Source organism: Pteropus medius, unplaced genomic scaffold, assembly GCF_902729225.1.
Source record: "Pteropus medius unplaced genomic scaffold, Ma_sr-lr_union100, whole genome shotgun sequence".
In the NCBI taxonomy this organism is placed as follows: domain Eukaryota; kingdom Metazoa; phylum Chordata; class Mammalia; order Chiroptera; family Pteropodidae; genus Pteropus; species Pteropus medius.
In genome coordinates this window covers 685,863-705,374 of record NW_024351731.1, presented here as the reverse complement: position 1 = coordinate 705,374, position 19,512 = coordinate 685,863, and the positions used below count along the sequence as shown (strand labels likewise).

The window sequence follows — 19,512 nt, the reverse complement described above, 5'->3', positions numbered from 1 at the left end:
AGTAAAGATCGAGTATATCTAGTAATAAAGCTAATATTGATTGAATGTTCACCTTGTACCAGATACTATGCTAACTAATCTTCCTGACTCGCCTCACCTAACACTGACAAGAGAACCTTGTGAGAAGACTATTTCCCCAGTTGTCAGAGCAGGAAGCTGAGGCTCTGACAGAACAAATAACTTCTGATGCGCAGCTCGTAAGTGACAGCGCACAGGCCCCGAGCCACGTTCATCTGACTCTGCAAATGTCCAAAGGCAGGAAAATGGATAGATAAATTTTGCCACACCAAAAATTAGGAAAATGAGGACTATTAAGCATCCTGGTTTACATTAATATTCAATGGCATACGGAAACATTTGTGAGTTTAAAGAAGAATGCATTACCAAGTACACACACACACACACACACACACACACACACACGTCATTTAGGGCAACCTCAGTTTTTAAAAAATCTGTACAGAAAGAGAGAACCAAAACGCTCTGTGATGGGAAATGGGTGGCTGGATCTGTTCTCTCACTTTCTCTCACTAGATCCACACTGTTAACTGTTTTTGAACAGGAATGCTACTTTAGGTTTCCTCATTACCTTTCCGCCCCCAAACAGGAGTGTGGGCTGAAGGGAGGGAAGCCAGCAGCAGAGTGTCCAGAGGGCATTCGGCTTGGAGTCTGACACCGAGAGGGCCAATCAGAGCCCATTACTTACTGACCTTGGGCAAGTGGCTTAACCTCTCTCTACTCCAGCTTCCTTAACTATAAAATGGGGATAAACCATGCTAATGTAAGCTCCATGAATACAGGAGTTGTTATTCTGATTTGTCTATTTGGTTCACTGCTTATGTTTGTTGAATGAATGAATGAGTGAATGAATGACTGCATGAACTATATATATATAGCATAGGGTGGTTGTAAAGAGGAAATGAGGTCATGAAGATAAAAGGCTTGGCACAGAAGAGTGTCAAGATGTATCTTAATTCTCTTGGAGACTCAGTTCCCTCATCTGTAAAGTGGAAATTTATATTGCTTATAGGTGTCTACCTCAGAATCGCCGTGACGTCAAAATGAGTCGCTTTGTGAAACTGCAGTGCCCATGCTAAAATAAGATAGGGCAGCTTTCAGACTTCCTAAGAAGCAGTTTGGAAGGCAGTCTGACGCTGAAGTCCAGTAGAGGCTACAGAATGGGTCACAGTTGATGGTGAAGCTGGCTTCCACGGCCACTTTGCTGACAGTTCCTGCCCCTACAGCGAGTGACCCCTGAGGTACCCTCAGTAAACTCGGGAATCTATAAAAGGAAGCTCGTTATGAGTCTGCTGATTTCTAGAATTAATTGGTAGAAACAACGTCATCCACCTTTTGGGTTGAGCCAGGTCAAACTCCGTTAGTCGCTGCAGCCCTGAGCATGGCTTCATTCAAAAAAGAAACCATTCAGGGCAGTAGCAATGGACAGCTGGGTTTAGGCTCAGGCACCTCAGGTGAAACTCCAGCTAGTCTACCTATAGCTGTGTGCCCTAAAGAAAGGAACATCTTGGGACTCAGTTTCCCCATTCTTAAAATGGTGCTGGTGATCATACACATGGGATTATAAAGATAAGATTTGACACCTGCACAGAACACCCTGCACAGCAAATCTGTTTTATTTGAAGTTGGAAGATGTGAAGGGTCAAATCTTCCCCACTACCGCCACCATCAGCTGACAGGTCCGGAGTCCCTTCCATGGTTCCCTTGGACTCCTCAGAGTATCTTGGGACAACGTGGGCCTATAAAGCAAAAACGCCATTGAGCTTTGTCCATTAATCCAGTAAATACTGTGAGCACTTACCATACCTCTGACTTAAGTGCTGAGCACATGGCATGGAAAGGTCGCACCCCTGCCCCCGGAAGCCCGGTCTGTGGAGACGAAGGAGAAGTTCAGGTGTCTGTAATGCGGTGACCTCCAGTCATGCTTCATCTGAGGCTAAAGAGGCACAGCAGACATCCTGGGCTCTGCTTTAGAAGAATTGAACATGATTTGTAACTCAGCAGAATTCTCTCCATTTTCACCTCAAAAATGCTCAAAGTTCCTCCCATCAAGAACTCATCTTGAAAGACATGGCGCTTGTGGTTCTCAGCAACCGGCAGGTAGACGAAGAGAGGATCGATGTCCATAAAGTATTCATTCCTCTTACAGCTTTATTCCTATCTTTAAGTCAAATCCCAGGCATAACAAGAAGAGGGAAAAAAATGCCGTAAAGGAATTTCATCTTCTTATTTTGATTTTTTGTTTCGTAGAAGTAAAAACATCTAAACATCTTTTCATTAAGATGTTCCAGTGCCTCCTCTGTGTTAATTACCTAATGGCATTAGCACGGAGCGCTGTGGAATAGTCCCTCACGGTTGGCTGGCAAAGCACTTTAACATCCATAATCTCCTTTGGGGCTCGCAAAGCCTGCATGAGTGAAGCAATCAGCTAGAGCTTTATTTTACAACCGTGGAAACTCAAGGTCATATTAGACTATTTGCCAAGGATTACACACAACACATGTAGTACCTGTGTTGCAGAGCGTGAGGTTTAAAAAACACAACAGCCTCCGTTGAGTCCTAAAATCCTGTTTACAAGCTACATGGCCACCTTTTATTTTCCTGGGCCTCAGTTCCTTTGTATATGATAAGCCACCAAGTTGTACCTAGTATGTGCAAGGCACCCTTCTCAACTGTCCATGTGTTTATTCACCTAATCGTGGCAATGCTATCATTATCCCCATTTTATAGATAGAAGTTAAGTAAGTTACCTAAGGTCATGCAGCTGGAAAGTGGCAGAGAAGGCTGGCACTGGAGTCCATATTGACCCTACACAACAGTGACTCACCTGGAATGAGGAGATGTAGATTGGGACCAGACAGGAGAGTCATGCTGGTTATGCTGAAGTAACAGACATCCCCCCAAATCTCAGTGGCTTAAAACAGCAAAGATTTATTTTTCATTCACATTTTCTGTCCATCATGGGTGGGTCGAGGGAGTGGCAAGGTACCACCATACATCAGCCTGTCCAAGAACCTTGGTTAAGAAACCTCCTCACCAAGCATCCTTGCCCGATGGTGGACACAGAGGGAAAAAAAAACAGAAGAAGCGTGGTTGATCAGACTTTCAAAGCTTCTGCTCAGAAGTGACCCAGATCATGTCTGCTCACATTGTTCTGGCCAAAAATAACATGAAATATCCAGGAAAGTGCAATTCTACCGTGTGCTTGGATATTGTAGCACGAGATAGAGTTGATGGACAGTGCAGGTGACCTCTCCCAATGACTTGCTCACAGAAGCTCAGTGGGAAAGTGCATCAGACTCTCACATGCTCCTCTCATGTGCTGGGTGCTGTTTCTCCCCTTGCCTTGTTAAATTATTTCAAATGGTCTCTACTCTTTTCATCATCAGTGAAGGAAGGGTACTATATTGTTTTTAACTTATAAGTTAAAGTTAATACAATGGCCAGGAAACTAAAGTCTTCACAGGGACAAGAATTGTTGCCCCCTTTGGCTACAAGCATTCTTTCTAATGTCTGTGGCTACCTTCCTAATACCTACTTTCTTTCAATATTTCTATATTCTCAACCCACTTCAACTTTTTGTTTGTTTGTTTAAATAACTTTGTATGATCTTACAACTTGTTAGGAACAGAGTATACAAAGACTTGGTTTTGCACATGAAATCATTCATTCGTTTATTCTTTCAATAAAAGCAGAGACATGTTTCTAAGCCCAGCTATATGTGAGGCGTGATGCCCCAGGCTGTGAAAGATACAAAGATTACTCAGAAAGGAATATCGCCTTCAAGGAGCTTATACCCTTTATCAATGAGCTTAGTAGTGGGAGCACGAGTAATGTGTATGGACACCCACCCATTCGCCCATCCGTCTTTCCATTCAATAAACATTTATTGAGCATTGGCCAAGGTCCAGACACAGTACAGTGTTAAGAGGGGTAGATGACAATGAGCCATGCGAAGGCTCTACCTTCATTTAGTTCAAAATCCAGTAGGGGAGACAGATGGTTAAAATACAGCACCCCAATTGTTGTTCGCGTGGATGTGATGGGACCGCTGGGAAAGGCATGCATTCCAGACTTCTGGTAAATGAGGGGATAAACATTCCAGACTGAGGGAGCATCGTGGGCCCAGCGCAGGGGGCAGGACCGCAGGGTTCGGGCAACTACGTGTACTTCAGATGGCGAGAGTCTAATATGTGCAAGAGAAATAAGCCTAGTAATCGAGGCCCAGGCCAGGTCATGAAGCATTGTGTGTTCCAGACCAGGAATTTTCCATTTTATCTTATGGGCCAGCCATTTTTAACTGTCTTGATCCCCATCTTTATCAAAAATGATAATGATGATGATGATTTAGTCACACATTTAAAAACATATACCATAAAACATACATGCAATACGAATTTTAAATGACAGTGATGAAATAAATAATACTTTATATTACAATACAAAAATCTTTCTGCTTGTAGTGAGAGCAGTGATTTGAATAAAATTGATTATTTTTTAAAAAAACTTTAATAGTTTGTGATACAATAACACAAAAGTCGGTTCCAAATTCAGCTTATTTCTATACCCTGATTTAATGGCTATCAGAGAAAGCTAAACACATGTCTCATAAAGACAGGCAGATCCAGGCATTTGTACCCTCTACTGTGTTTTCTCGGTCATGCCAAACTTCTGCGTAAGACATCATAAATTTTCTTCTTCTCTGATGTCTGTGAGTTATTCTTGCAGGCTTACTAGAGGGCGATAGAATTTTTGTATTTTTAACGAATGGGTTCAAAGCCCACCAAATTCTTCATTTGGAAGATTTGCAAACGTATTAGTAAATGTGCAGCTCTGAGAATTTTGATAGATGACGTGACTCATATCCAACAACCTAGTTCCCAAAGAGATGGGAACATTTCCAAACTTCCATTTGCAAAATTCTCTCCTCAGTGCATGGATTTTTTTAGGGAAAGCAATTACTTTCTCACTCTTTAAATCATCATCTTTAGTTTGGATAAACACAGTAAGTAAGTTTAGTTTTTTCCCAAATATTTGCTAGAGGGGATATTAATGGCAACCTGTTATCACAGAAAAGGCAGCAAATATGGAGCACTTGCTTTTTTGTCAAAGGAAAATGGATACATCATCTTTAATTTTGGCAATTTTTAAAGCATTTTGAAATATAATAACCATCGAATGTCTCTGTGGCAATGAAGATTTTTCTCATTATTTTATTTCAAAGTATTATATTCTACCAGTTGAATTTCTGTCTACATAAATGAGGTCGTTTAACTCACAAACTAAAATTGTTTGAAACGCTCTGAACGCGAAGAAGGAATGTGTGTGGCTAGAGGCAGTTCTCAGCGGTAGAAATCCTGCTCTCTGCTCAAGATGCCTCCTCCTCACTTCACAGTCACAGGGCGGTCTGACACAGACCCTGTTGTCACTGAGGTCAAACCATATATCAAATCTTGGTAGAGCTTTTTCAAGGTAAAAAAAAAAAAAGCTATGAATGGAAGTTATGTGACTGTCCCCTGCGTCCTCGTGGATGCCCCAACTCAGCCCTGGGGTGTCAGCGCTCCGCTCCGGAGACCACTGCTTTCAGGAGTAGGTCAGGAAAGAATTTTAAACAACAGCGTGATGGAGTGACAGGGCCACACCGTGTTTGTGACAGCTGTGTAGAAGACGGGCTGGGAGCAGGTGAGGTGGGGACCCCAGACTGAAGCCTGCGGGTGGCCTGAACTAGAGCATCGGAGAGAGGAATGAAGAGAAGGAAACAGAGTAAAAAATAAATACTTACATTGGAAAAGAAGTGTGTTGCGAAGTGCAGAATTTATAATCCATCCCAGGTGTACGCACTAGTGGGTAGAGAAAAACGCCGACGCTGTTCCCCGAGGACGAGGTTATGTGGGCTGAGTGGGTTCGGGGATGATAAGCGCCTTTAACGATTCAGATTTAAGGCTAGGAGAGTTTGGAGGAGAAACTCTTCTAGTTACCAGGAAATCCAAGAAGGCTTCATGGAAGAGGTAGCATGTAAATGGGCAGGAGTTGAACTTATGAAGTAGGAGAGACCGGAACTGCCACCAAGGCCAAGGATGCCCACTCTGGCCTTATGTGTGTGTTTCTCCATTCACCTATGTCACCAGGTATGTGAGGTCAAGGACGAAGCATGACGTTGACATGCGGATCGGAATCCACTCCGGCTCAGTGCTGTGTGGCGTGTTGGGCCTTCGGAAGTGGCAATTTGACGTCTGGTCTTGGGATGTGGACATTGCGAACAAACTAGAATCTGGAGGAATCCCTGGGTAAGCCATAGCAAAGCCTTCTTCTTCCTAACCCTTGCCATTTGTTCACTGTGAGAGCGGGTCTCCTGTTTGCAAAACTCAGGGGTATAGATCTAAGAAGTGATTATTTGGGAGGAGACAGAACATTAAAACGTTGTACAAATATTGATCCCAAAAGTCTAGTGAAATTTATCATAGCAAACAAAGAAGGTGGAATGACACTCAGGTAGGTGTTCATAGCATTGATTCTGAGACTGGACTTCACATCAGAATCAGCAGAGGAGCACTTTAAAAGTCTCGTTGTCTCGCCAATTCATTTAAAGCAGAATCTATGCAGAATCTATGTTAAGTTCTTAAAGCAATTCTCATGGGCAGCCAAGGTTAAGACCTGCTGACCTTTAATATGACCTGACTCCCTTGAAAACTCACCTTTTCAAATTTGGCTGTCAAGACCAGTGAACATAGAATTCCCAAAGGTGTCAGAATCCTGGAAAGGCTCATGAACATTGAAAAGTAGTGTTAAAATTGGGCCTAATAAGATCTGAGGTGCATTTGAACCAGTGAATTGTACTGACTCTACAGCCTCTCTCTCTCTCTGAGAGATGATAAAAGGTAGGTAGGTAGTAGGTAGGTAGGTAGGTAGGTAGGTAGGTAGATGATAGACAATAGGTAGATAGATAGATAGGTAGGTAGGTAGATAGATAGATAGATAGATAGACAGACAGACAGACAGATAGACAGGCAGCTAAGATAGAGCATTCACATATGTTCCTTTCTTCACTTCTCCAGCCTTGCTGTCCATGTAACAGGGTTCTCTGGTGCCTGCTATCATTCCTTGGTAATTATGGCTAATAAAGAATAACCCGTTACCATTGGAAATAAACAGCAGGTGGTGGAATCAGAGAAATGAGGGTTTCCGCTGTGCCCCACATGAAGCTCTGCTGTCTCTAGCAAGCCATGGAAAGCACGTGCAGCACCAGGCATGTGATGTTCGTGGGAACTAGGCTTCAGAGCTGTATCTGTGGGGTCTCAGGCCAGTACTTAGCTTCTCTGAGCCCCACTTTCCTCACTACAAAAAACAGATGATAATACTTATGATACGAGGCCTTGTGATTCTATGTCCCTCCTCCACGAGAGTTCATGTTCTCGTCTGCCACGCGGGCATAACCTACCTTACAGATTTCTCCTGAGGATTATCTAGGGTAATGGGTGAGAAGCACTTTGTAAACTGTGTTGACGTCCCCATCTCAGTCACATTTTACAAGAGAAACCTCAGTGTTTGCCATGCTTGTTTAGAACTAAGGTAAGCCAGATGCATTACTGCTGAGTTTCTTAAATCCTTGAATTCTACAAGTATCTGCCTGCTGAACTCAAACCAGACAATGATCCATCTACTTATCCAGGCTTGAGTCTTAAGTGTAGCTGGATGGGAATTGCCCATATACTCAAACCACAGAACAGAGCTCAGAGGGCGTGTAAGACAGCACTTTTACAGCTAGAAGCCGGTTTAGCTAACATTTTTGATCACACTAGGAAATACGAGCGTGAGTTTAAATCTTACGATCTCTGTTTGAACAGTGGGTTTACTATTTACCAGTTATGAGCGGACAAGTTTCCAAATCTCCCTGCCCAGTTTCTTCACTGTAAAATTGAGCTAAAACTTTATCAACCTCAACAAGTTGGTTTTGCATGGGACAGCGCTTATGAAGCAGTCTCCTGTACTGAACCCAGCTCCGCTGAGGCCTGGGATGTGCAGAAATGCAGTGATGCCAAGATATATGCCTCCGAACCTGCCATGGTCTGACAGTGTTTGGGTTCACAGTTTTCTGCTATTTAATCTCTTGTTATTTCCCCTTTCTAGCAATCAATATGTAGAGAAATGAACTCAGCTTACTTTAACTTTCATTGAGAAAGTTAGCCCCAATTCTAAACATGTATTAAGGACGGACTATATACTAGACAGTCTGCTAAATATCATTAATACATCACATCGTTTGATCTCACAATACCTCACATAGTAAATATGACCTTCCTTTTTTTTTTTGGTGAGGAAACTGAGGCTCAAAGAAATTAAACATGTCACATAAATGCAGCTTTTAAATGCCTCACTACACATCACCGTCTCCTATTGTTAATTTATCATTCAGTTTGCTCAGGGTTGTCATTTTATTATGAATCTCCAGGCCTTTACTGTGTCCCCAGAACCTAACATGATCCATGACACAGAGGAAGAAGGGAAGAACGGAAGGGAGGGAGGCATACAAGTTCATAGCATAGTGGTTGATAGTCTGGACCCTGGAGTCATGCAGAATTGGATTAAAATCCTTTCTCTGCACAGACTCCAGCCATGCAGCCTCAAACAAATTCTTTAACCTCTCTGAGCCTTGGATTCCTAGAGCAATGATTCGCAGCTTCGGCGTGCATCTGAATCACCTAGAGGGTTTATTACACCATAGGTGGCTGGGCCCCTCCCTCAGAGTCTCTGATCAGTGTGTCTGGTGTGGGACAAAGACTATGTCTTACAAGTGATGATTCTGTTGACTTTGGTAACACACTTTGAAGACCACCGTTCTCGAGCTTTCGTTCAGTGAGATAATGCATATGAAGTCCTTCGTTCTGTGCTCAGTAAATATTAATCGTGATTGTGTTTGCAGTAGTTATCATGTGATACAGATGCAAGGTCCTAGAAAGACCTTAAAAGTTAAGTCTTTGTCTCACTCAATCCAGCACCGCCACCTACCGCTGATGTAACTTTGGGCTAGTTACTTAATCATTGTCTCCAAGCCAGTTTCACCATCTGCACAATGAGCGGGGGAATGCCTATCTCCTAGAGTTGTTGGAAGAATGGAAATTATATGAGATCATCCACAGATCCAATTATATAGTAATACCTTTGGCTATAAGATAACTTATTTATATGAAATAAGTATCTAACCAAATTGTTAGATCTTGCTTACTATCGTGGCTGTTATTATTATATCCTGGCATTTAAAGTGATCAGAAAATGTCAGGTTCCCTGACATTCAATATACGAGAATATTTGCCTGACTCATTTCCTTAGAGGGAAAGATAATCACTGGAGTCTCATCTGCAAATCCCTTACCCCGAAGCTCAACATAGCAGCAAAAGTGGAAAGGAACATAGAAAACCCAGTTTCTATCAAAACATTAAAGCACAAATTGATTAGAACTTCAGCAGAAGAATCAGTAATAAGTGAAAGCGAGGATGTCTTTCACTACACAAAACATAATATTGATTTAGTTCATGGAAATATTAGTCCTCGTGCACATTGATGCAGAATAATAAAATGTAGAATCCAGTGAAAATACCAAACGGGGTTGGTATTTAATTTTTTTTTTTTTAATTAGCCATCAGACTTCATGAAGCCCTTGAAGGAGTTTCATTTTGCCAGAGAGAAGAAGCCTTCTAGAACCTAGTTCTAAAATTGATCTGAGAGAGAAGACTGAGATATCCATTTAACGGAAGGTCAAATGACTTCTCTTTTCTCTTAAGTTAGCACTACTGAGTTCCTTTGTGTTGACAAAATTTATCATGAGGATATTTTCTGCTTATTCAGACATTTCTCAAGAGAGTTCAAAATATCTTTCACATGCTTTTGTTTCTAATATCTCACCCTTGAAATCACTGACTACATGCCGGGATACTAACTTCGAAAATGTGGAGAATGTGCCTTAAATGATCATAAATGCACTATTTGTAGTTTATGGGTTTTTTAGTGAGTTTTTCTCTCTTTAAGCAGGAATTTAGCAGAATGGGTAAGAAGGAGAAGAGGGAGACACACAATGCATTTGGAAAAATTCAGTGTTTCCTTGGATATGTTGTTTCTCAAATCACAAGAGCCAAGCAAAATATTAAGCACATACTTTGTTCATTCATTCATTCAAGGGAACACTAAAGTCCCCCTAAGCAAATGACCTTTGATCTAAATCAGGAAATAGGAAATTGTCACATGGAAAATGGGAAGAGCATTCTAGTCAGAGAAAAGTCTTGTTCTGAGTTTAGTAGGCATAAAATAGCACCTTGAAACTGAAGAAATACTAATTACTTGATTCGCCCGGGGAGAGGGTAGAGTGCTATATCAGAACAATGTCAGACAATGACCTTTGAAGTGACGGGGCCCAGAGTGTGGAGGCCCTAAGGGCCTTGCTCGGGACTTAGGCTGCGTCTGTAAACTTTGAGAAGCCATGGAATAAACAACAGTAATACGATCACATGTCATGTTTTAGAATGATCCTAATAACTTAAGCATTTGCTTTTATAATATATACCATGTACCATGCACTATTTTTGATTACACTAATCAACTCTTATAATACCCACAATGGCCCTAAGAAATGGGGACTACTGTTTTTCCCATTTTTATGGAGGAGAAAATGGATTCATAGAAAGATCAAGTAACTTGCCAAGATCTCTCAGCTCGTTCGTGGTTGAGCTAGGGTTTCGGTCCTGGCCATCTCACCAGCGTCCATGCTCGTAATCACCACATTAGTCTACACAGACCATAACACAGCACAACAAGTGGTGTGATTGAGTTAGACAGTTAGGAGCACAGATAAATTCTTCCTCCGAATGATTTATGTGAAATTTCCACAATTCGAGTCTGATCCTTAAGGCCCTTGATGTCATCTGTTGTTTTTCTAAAAAAGAAACTTGAATCGTGAGCTGCAGTGGCTGACGACGGTGCTGGAATGAGTCACTTACCTTGTGAGCGAGCCTGGCCAGCTGTCAGCCTGCCCGCGTCCTTAGCTTTGTTCTCTGTCCTCTGCCATATACACGGTTCAGGGACAATTGCCTCTTACCGTGATTTTCCCAAAAGACCCTCCATCTAGCTCTGTGGACATAGAAGACCTACCTGCCTTTGTTCTTAAGATTTTAAACAAGTTGAAGAAACGACGCACAAAATTATGAAAACCGAAATGATAGGGAAAGTTCCAAGACACTATGAACCGTCATTGTTACGTGGTGGTTTTTAGGCACTTGGGTTCAAAAACATTTATGGAACTTGTTTTCCCAATATAATGGACGACACCAAAAAAAATCACTGGTTCTTAAAGGTTGGTGGGGTCAGGCCAACTGTCCTAAGAGAAGCCAAGGGAAGTGCTTAAGTGGGGCTGGGGTGGGTGGGGGGCTACCTGATCAGGGGGCCCAGCGTCCCTTGTGGTGAAGTTGGTGACGCCCTGCTCATTGGTTTATGCGTGTAGCCACATGTAGCCCTGATGCTGGCCTTACACAGGACAAAACATGGTGGTGGGAGGGAGGTTAGTAACCGCCACGCTTTGCACACGCAGGAGGATTCACATCTCCAAAGCCACACTGGACTGCCTGGGCGGCGACTATAAGGTGGAGGAGGGCCACGGCAAGGAGAGGAACGAGTTCTTGCGGAAGCACGACATAGAGACCTATTTAATTAAGCAGCCTGAGGAGAGCCTGCTGGCCCTGCCCGAAGACATTGTCAAGGAGTCGGTGAGCGCCTCGGACAGGAGGAACAGCGGGGCCACCTTCGCGGAAGGATCCTGGAGCCCCGAGCTGCCCTTCGACAACATAGTGGGGAAGCAGAACGTAAGTCCAGCCCCCGGTGCCGCTCAGCCGGGCGCCTGCCCCATGGTCTCCACCGCGGCTGGCTCCCAGCCCCGCGCCTCAGAGAAAACCCCGCAGAAAACCTGTGCACCTTTAACCTTTTCTCTGCTGAGCAGCCTCCCTGCAAATGAGCAGACGTCTCTCTCTCTCTCTCTCCTCAGGACAGAATCGACCTCTGTGTGCAATGTCAGGAAATGCCAGAAATACCGGAGTCTTCCCGGCCCCCTCTCCTTTTATTTTATTTTTTGGCCTAGCTAAAAATAAATGCCATGTGACGCTGAATTATAATTTCACACAAAAAGTTTGCTCATGTTAGAAGAGATAAACCAGGCGTCCTTAAACTAGCAAGGAAAGTAGAAGAGCGAAGCCATGAGCATGCCTTTTTTTTAGGCAGCTGGCGGGCGAGGGGTTCTGAGTTGCCCTCTGGAATTTAAAATCGGGAGGACACTGGTGACCTGGGGACCTAAAAGCAGCACCAAGGGATGACCAGGGGGAGGGGCCAGAGCCGTCCACAGAATTCTACTCCTGTTCCGCGTGGATTTGCGTCTTATATGAGGAACAGGATTACAAAGTCAGTATTAGGTATAAATCACCAAGAATGAAATTATTTTAAAAATTACTTCTTCAGATACTTGGAATCCCCCTAACTCTAAGGAGATGCTCAGCCTCCAAGAGGCACTAGGACACTGTGGCTGATCAAGAGGGAGGACCAAAGTGGGTTCAGAGATGCCCCTGTCCCCAGGATGCTGGTTCAGAGCATGGGCAGAAGCACCTGCTCTAATATGGGTTTTTCCTTCGATCATTTAGGCCAAGCACAAATGGTTGAGTTCATGTCAGTTAAATGTAAATTCATGAAACTCCACCATAACTTTGTAAAGAAACAAATTGTAAAGGCAGTATGTAAGACTTGCACACAGTCTTCGATACGCTCCTGAGCCAGTCAAAAGCCAAGAGCACCATGAAGTGACTCAACCAAACCAACAGTGTCAGGAGCTTTGTGAAGGCCTGCATGGCTTCATTGTTTTAATCCATGGACCTGAATTTTTCTCATTAACTTATAGACAAGAGAAACCTGTCTGCTTAAAGACATTTAAAATGGAAAAGGTTAAAATGCTAAAAGTCTTCTGCATCCAGCATATGGATGGGGTACTCTGAGGCCGGGTTAACCTCACTTTCCTTCCAGTTCTGTATGAAGGAGCCAATGGGCATGGACCAGATTCCACTGGGGAAGATGCAGGGTGAACCCAGTCCGCATGCCTCGCAAGCGTCTACCTTTAGGTCCTTACTGTTCTTTTGTGAGTGATTCATTTTCCCCACATTTATTATGACCGCAGAAACTGTCACTGACTTCAGTGCCTAACTCCTTTTCATCACTGAATTAGTGCGCATGGTACGACTTGCTGTTATATAAAACAGTGAACATAGCCATACTTCCCGAGTGAGTGCATGCCCCGCTGACAGGACCCTCTGCTTCCTCTGCCTCTCGTCAGCTTGAGCCTGGATGCTGGCTATTTAGAGGGGAGACGCACGCCTCACCCTGAATACCTCAATAACTCGGCATAAAATTCTCTCTTTTGGAGTTTTGTTTTTCTTTTTCTTTTTGGTCTTTCCATTTGAAAAACTCTTTCCAGTGAAGCCGATTGTGGAAATTGGGATAATTCCTAATTGTTCTAATCTCAGTTGTACCTAACCTTGCTGCTAATAATTGAGAACCAAGGAAAGAGAGGTAGAGGTGCTTGGTTTTATTCTATGACTGATTGATCTGGTAAAAATGTATAGGAATAGCTGAAATGTTTCTTTGCTGGTGTCCTAAAGAGATTTACTGATGTCATATAGTTATTGTAAAAGATGTCATTATTAGTCGAAGATGATTGTTCTTGGTGTTTAACCATACCATATATTTCTTCTGATGCCTGAGTTTTGCCTGGATGCACCCCATCTGTGCTGTCTTCAGCATGAATAATCTCAATTCATTTTGATGCCTTCAGATGTAAGAGTCAGTGAATGTGTCCTGATACTCATAAATAAGGGGCACTAATAACATTTAGGAAATGACTGAGTCGATTACGACGGTCACAGGCTCTGGGAGTTTGCGCTTGTGTGTAATTCTCTAGAAGTTAGAGAGCTATACGTGCAATCCAGAGACATAACGTATATGCCTAGAAGAGATCAAGGGAGGTCTGACTGAAACACCCAGTCAGTTCACAGCCAGCCAGGACCATCAGAGCATTTACACATCACACATAAAACATACTGATGCTTCACTGGGGGGCTTCCAGCTAATATGGCCAAATGTTTTGGCTTCTATTGATTGATAATGTGTGCTTAGAAATGTTTTTAATGACATCAATATGCTGGACCATAATCCGTGCTATATGGACAGCAGATGTTCAGATGGCTACATTTTCATGTATTCATTCATTTGCTAAAGATTAATTTAGCATCTATGACATGCCAGCTACTACTAGTAATGAAATAGAAGGAGGGGCAGAGGAGAGCGATACTTTAAGAAGTAAAGTCAGCCAGTAGTTTGTGTGTTTCGTGAAGACAGGAATAGTATCTCTTGCACTTTTAGCCCACAATTAGAACATACCTGGCAAATAACAGGGCTTGATTACACTTTGTTGGATGAATGAATGAAGCGATAGATGTGGGTGGTAAGACAAAGGAACCAGTCAAGTTTAACTTCTAGGTTTTTTGCTTGGGTGATTGGATGGGCCGTGGAACTGCCACCTGAAGTAAGCACTACTGCAATGGAAGGAGATTAGGGGGAAGCACCAGGAATTCATCTTGGGACATGATGAGCTTGGATGCTTAGGAGAGGCCCAAGGAGAGATATCCTGAAGGCTATTGAATGCACTTCTGAAGCTCAGGGATAGAAGAATGGTACAAGAGATGTAAATCTGGCAGCCCTCGGGATTTGAGTGCCAGTCGAAGCTGTGTGGGTCAAAGAGATCACAGGAGGGAATATGTAAGATAAGACAATGCGAAGGCAGAAGACAGACCTTGAGAGACACCAGATGGGGGGTGAAAGAGAGTAAGGATCCCATGACAGAGATAGACAGGATATTCAGGGATGAGAAGACAGTTAGGGAATGTGGCGCCATGGAAGCCTAGAGAGCAGGAAGAAGTTATTAACAATGTCCAGTGCAGCCAAGAGGCCAGGAAGGTAAAGACTGAAAACTGCTCATTGGATGGAATTGGACAGAAGCACATCAGTGGCAGGACGTGGGTTTGATGAGGTGGTGAAGTCAGCAGCTGGATTGTCACGGTTGATAAGGAAGCTCTGGAGTTCCAAGTAGAACCCCAGCTCTACACCACCTACTTCCCACTACCCGTGTCCCTCAGGAGTCTGTCCGCGGTTTGGAGGAGCAATCGTGGCACTAAGAACTATTTCTGGTCCCTTATATGAGTCGCCCAGTCCTGGTCTATGCTCGAAGACTCTCCTTTGGTTTTATGCATCTTCTCTGCTGCTATATCTGTGTCCATTTGGGTTAAAATTGCTGGTTGAACCCGGTCCGGGTTCTGGTACCCAGATTACTCTCGGAAGCCCTCGGTGCATGTGATTTATATCCCCGACTCCCGCATGGTGGGAGTTCTACCCATCGATTTGGCGTCTTCCCTCCGTGGTCCCTGGCTCAGTCGCCTGTGAGGCTTCCTGTGCTCTGAGCCTTGGAGTGGAATGAAAGTAAGAAAACTAGAGGGCGAGAAGTTTGTGATCGCAGGTGGACTATTGAAATTCAAGGTTACAGAAGTAGAAGTAGGTAGTTGAAGTAGATCGGAAGTGAAAAATGAGACCATTTGGGGGAGGATGTGCAGGATTTTCCGGGCTCGATTGTTGGATGAGTCATCAGCATGGTTATTGATTCTCTCAGAAGAAAGACAAAATTGGGGATGAAAACGAAGACTTAAGAAAAGGGTCCTTATGTTAAAGATCATATTTTTTTCATTCTGGTTACATGGCATAACTAAAATCTATTATGGGCTTGGGCTCTTGTGCATTCAATCATTTAACAGGCACTCAGTATTCCAGCTGCCAGGGATCCAATAAGAAGAAGAGAGACTAGGTCCCTGTCCTCCAGGAGCTTACATTTTAAGGAAGCGGGGAATGCAGACAAGTAACCAAAACATATAAATGCTATGAAGGAAAAAGACATATAACTAGGGGTCAGAGAGAATTCGCACAGATGAGATCATCAGAAGCCTCTTCAGATTTGATTTGAGTGCCGAAAGGACCCTTTGTGCAAATAACTGGGAGGAGAGCATCGGAGACAAAGGAAGCAGCTGGTGCAAAGGCCCTGCGGTAGGAAAAAGCTCGGTGTGTGAGAAGAAGAGCAAAAGGGATAAAGAATCGTGAGCAGGGAAGAGTTAAAGGAGCCAGAGCTTGATCCTGCAAGCCTGGTTGGTTTGGGATTTTATTCCAACGGAAGTGACAGAAAGGTTTCAGGCAGGGCAGTGACATGATCTGATTTAGATTTTTAAGAGATCATTTTGGCTGCCTTATGGAGAATGGATTGTGCATAGGGGACAAGAATGGACTTTTCAGACAAACTGCATCTTAGGCTTGTGATTTACAAGCGGCTACCAAAGGGTGAAGCTTTCTGTCACTATGAAACGCATTGGGCGAGGATAGTAATCCTTTTAACTTGACTTTTCTGACAAGCGATATGTATGCCAGGAAGGTGGAGCCGCTCTTTTAGAAGCAAAGCCCTTTTCGGAGCCGAAGGTCTGTTCCTCACATATTGTGAAATCCTCGCCATTGTCCCATCCGGCCCTTTCACATTTATCGTGGCATCAGAATCCAGGCATTTTTCTGTTACCCTTCCAGGCTTCTAAAAGAATCGCCTGGACAAGAGTACACATTCGCCACTTCCATTGTAAGTATCAGTCGTTTCTGCACAATAGACTGACCTTGGCCATTGTCGTTACCATTAAGTCTGCATATGCACCGTGAATACTGAGAACGAAGTTGAGATATCTGTACTCCACACGACAAAACAGAAAGCAAGCGCACTTCTCTCTAGCGAGTGTACATACATATCCGCAGCGTCACGGACACTAATGAAAGTAGAGAATTGGGGGCCAGGTACCATGTCGAGAACATGGCCCACATTCTCTGCGTTTCATTTTCATACCAACTTTACAACGTAAGTGCGATGTGCCTGTTTGACAAATGAGAAAATTGTGACTCGTAGAGGTCGATTTATTTTCTGAAGGACACATCACCCATAAATAACTGAGGTGGAATCAGAACGCACTTACGTCTAACTTCACAAACCACATACTTTCCACCAGGCCACCGCATCTTCCTTTTGTGGCCTGAAGATGTGCTGGGTTTCTGCCTCTACTTTGTTTTCAGGTCAGTTAGTCTTAAAACGAGTGTGTGTGTGTGTGTGTGTGTGTGTACCTTCTGAAGACGGGTCCCGTGCTCACCAGGGATATTTAGAAATTTTCTGTGAAAGCTCCAGGAAGTGTCCAGATTTCCCTCCAGCCAGTCCCATCGCACCAGCTAGCTCCTCATCCCCTGAGTGTCTCCATGTGATGATTGTTTGCATGGAGAAAGGCCAAGCAGGGCATCTCTCACATCTCTGTAGGTATAAAACCAAGAAACAGCTTTTTGATTTGGGTTCCTTTGGACTGGAGAATGTTGAGGCCAGAAAGAAAGGAAATGCAGAGGACATCGAGTCAGCTGGGCTGGAAAGCAGGATTCGAGAACATATTTAGGGCTCTATATCTTCATGAATTCAAGCCACGACTTTCCTTGGATCCCGTTTTCTGTATTTTCTGGAAGACGGGAAGGTTCTCATCTGATTGCCTTGCTGATCAGCACCCTCCTGCTGACCTGATGCTGAGGGCCCCCGGCCCCTCACAGTGAACTGGTTAGTCCTGGAGGCTGCAAGTCCCGTGATCCAGGGGCAGACCTTGACAGGGCCCAAACTCAGCCCACCTGACGGTGGTACGGGCCTGAAAGGGAGCTCAAGGGAATCGAGTGATAGCCTTGATTTCTCCACTTCCTGTCTCGAGGCCTTGGGCAACCACTTCCGCATCCCAGGCCTCAGCGTTCTGATCTGTACAATGGCAGAACTGAACTAAATGATCCTGACACTTCCTGTCAGCTTTGACATCACCCCATTCAACTTCTCAGCCTCAGACCCGTGTTGGGAGTCTGTGCTTATGCTGGTGAGTTACTTCCACTTCAGAACCCTACCATCCAAAGCCCAGAGAACAAACACTTCACCAGGAAGCGGTGGGGTACCTGCCGTTTACAATTCTCCCAGTTTAGGATAGCATAGCATAACTTTTATCCTAGTGAATTGTCTTAAAACATTAATATCGAATTCAGCGACAAGAGTTAAAGTATAATATAAGATTGTACGTGAACTATAATTGAAACAGAAAAAATTATTTTAAAAAAGAATTAAATTAAAAAAAAATATTTGAGATAAAATCTTACCTAACTAGAGAGCGAAATTTACCGTTTCTCTCAGCATTTTGGAGAGCTGAGTTCTTTGATTATACGGAGATAAACACCCAAACGTCATTACAAACATCACACTTGGCCGTGTGATGATCATTTTCAACATGATCATTATGTTCTGCTTTCGAGTAATATTGATCCCTGGGGTTTAGTTTATCTTCTTCTGCCTCTGCCCCTACAGGGTGCCATGCACACTGCGTGGCTGGCCCCTGCTTTGTGCATAGAAATGCCCACAAGAAAAAAAACTCTGTAAATTCAGACTCATTTTACTTTCACCATTTGATTGGGCAAGTCAGGCCCCCCAGGATGTTCATTCGTTCCCTCACTCATTTAGTCATTCATTTATCACCTACTTATTGAGTCACTATAATTTGCAGGCACTGTGCCGGGCGCCGGGGGTAGAGAGATGAAGGGGGAGGTCGGGCTGGCAAGGAGCTCATAGTCTGGCCGTGTTCCTAACAGGTCAGCAGGCTCCATGTGAACTTGCTGTCGGGAGTGTAGCAGGGTGTGGAAAACGGATGCAGGGGAAGCGGGGAGACCTCCCAAGGCAGTGACCGTTACGGTGGGATCTGCAGACGAGCAGGGAGTTAAGGCCAAGGATGAGGGCACCAGACCCCAGGTGAAGAGGAGAAGCAAGGCCATCTCGGCCTGGTCTCTGCTACTCAAAATCAAACACGGGCTTCCCTTCCCCCACAGAGAACTCTGACCTGAAATTCTGACCCCTAAGAATGCCTGAAATACTGTGTTTTGGTCTTAGAGGGTGTGTTTTCGGAGATTACTGCTCCTGGATGAGCTGCTGGATACCTGACTCTCCATATTCAGTCTGAGGATGCAGGTGTCACAGGCAAATCTTTCCGCACGGGTTGCTTATTTTCAACCCTTTGAACACGGCTAGTTTTGATGTTCATTAGATGAGACACCTGCAGGCTTGTGAGGTAGAGAACTCGGAAGGCTTTGGACATTTTCCTGAAGTAAATCTGCTCTCTCCCAGTAACGTGGCTTTTTCTGACAATAATGCCCCCGGGCTATCCTTGGCCCTGACTGGGAGGATGGCCGCTGAGTTCAGCCAGCTACTCATTAGTGGGGTCTGGTTTTTCACTCTTTGCAAAAGCAAGTGGATGAAGCCTTCCTGGAAGCGTGAGTGGATTAGGT

General features: G+C 43.9%; 1 protein-coding gene across 4 annotated transcripts in view; it reads left to right on the top strand.

Annotated features, from left to right (window-relative positions):
- The window catches only part of ADCY8 (adenylate cyclase 8), a 159,254-nt gene that overhangs the window by 64,305 nt on the left and 75,437 nt on the right, over window positions 1-19,512 (top strand). For all 4 annotated transcript variants that reach the window (XM_039845878.1, XM_039845879.1, XM_039845882.1 and 1 more), the window contains exons 6-7: window positions 6,147-6,305; window positions 11,594-11,864. In XM_039845878.1, coding sequence (XP_039701812.1) covers window positions 6,147-6,305; window positions 11,594-11,864 — 430 coding nt within the window. The remainder of the gene's footprint in view (window positions 1-6,146; window positions 6,306-11,593; window positions 11,865-19,512) is intronic.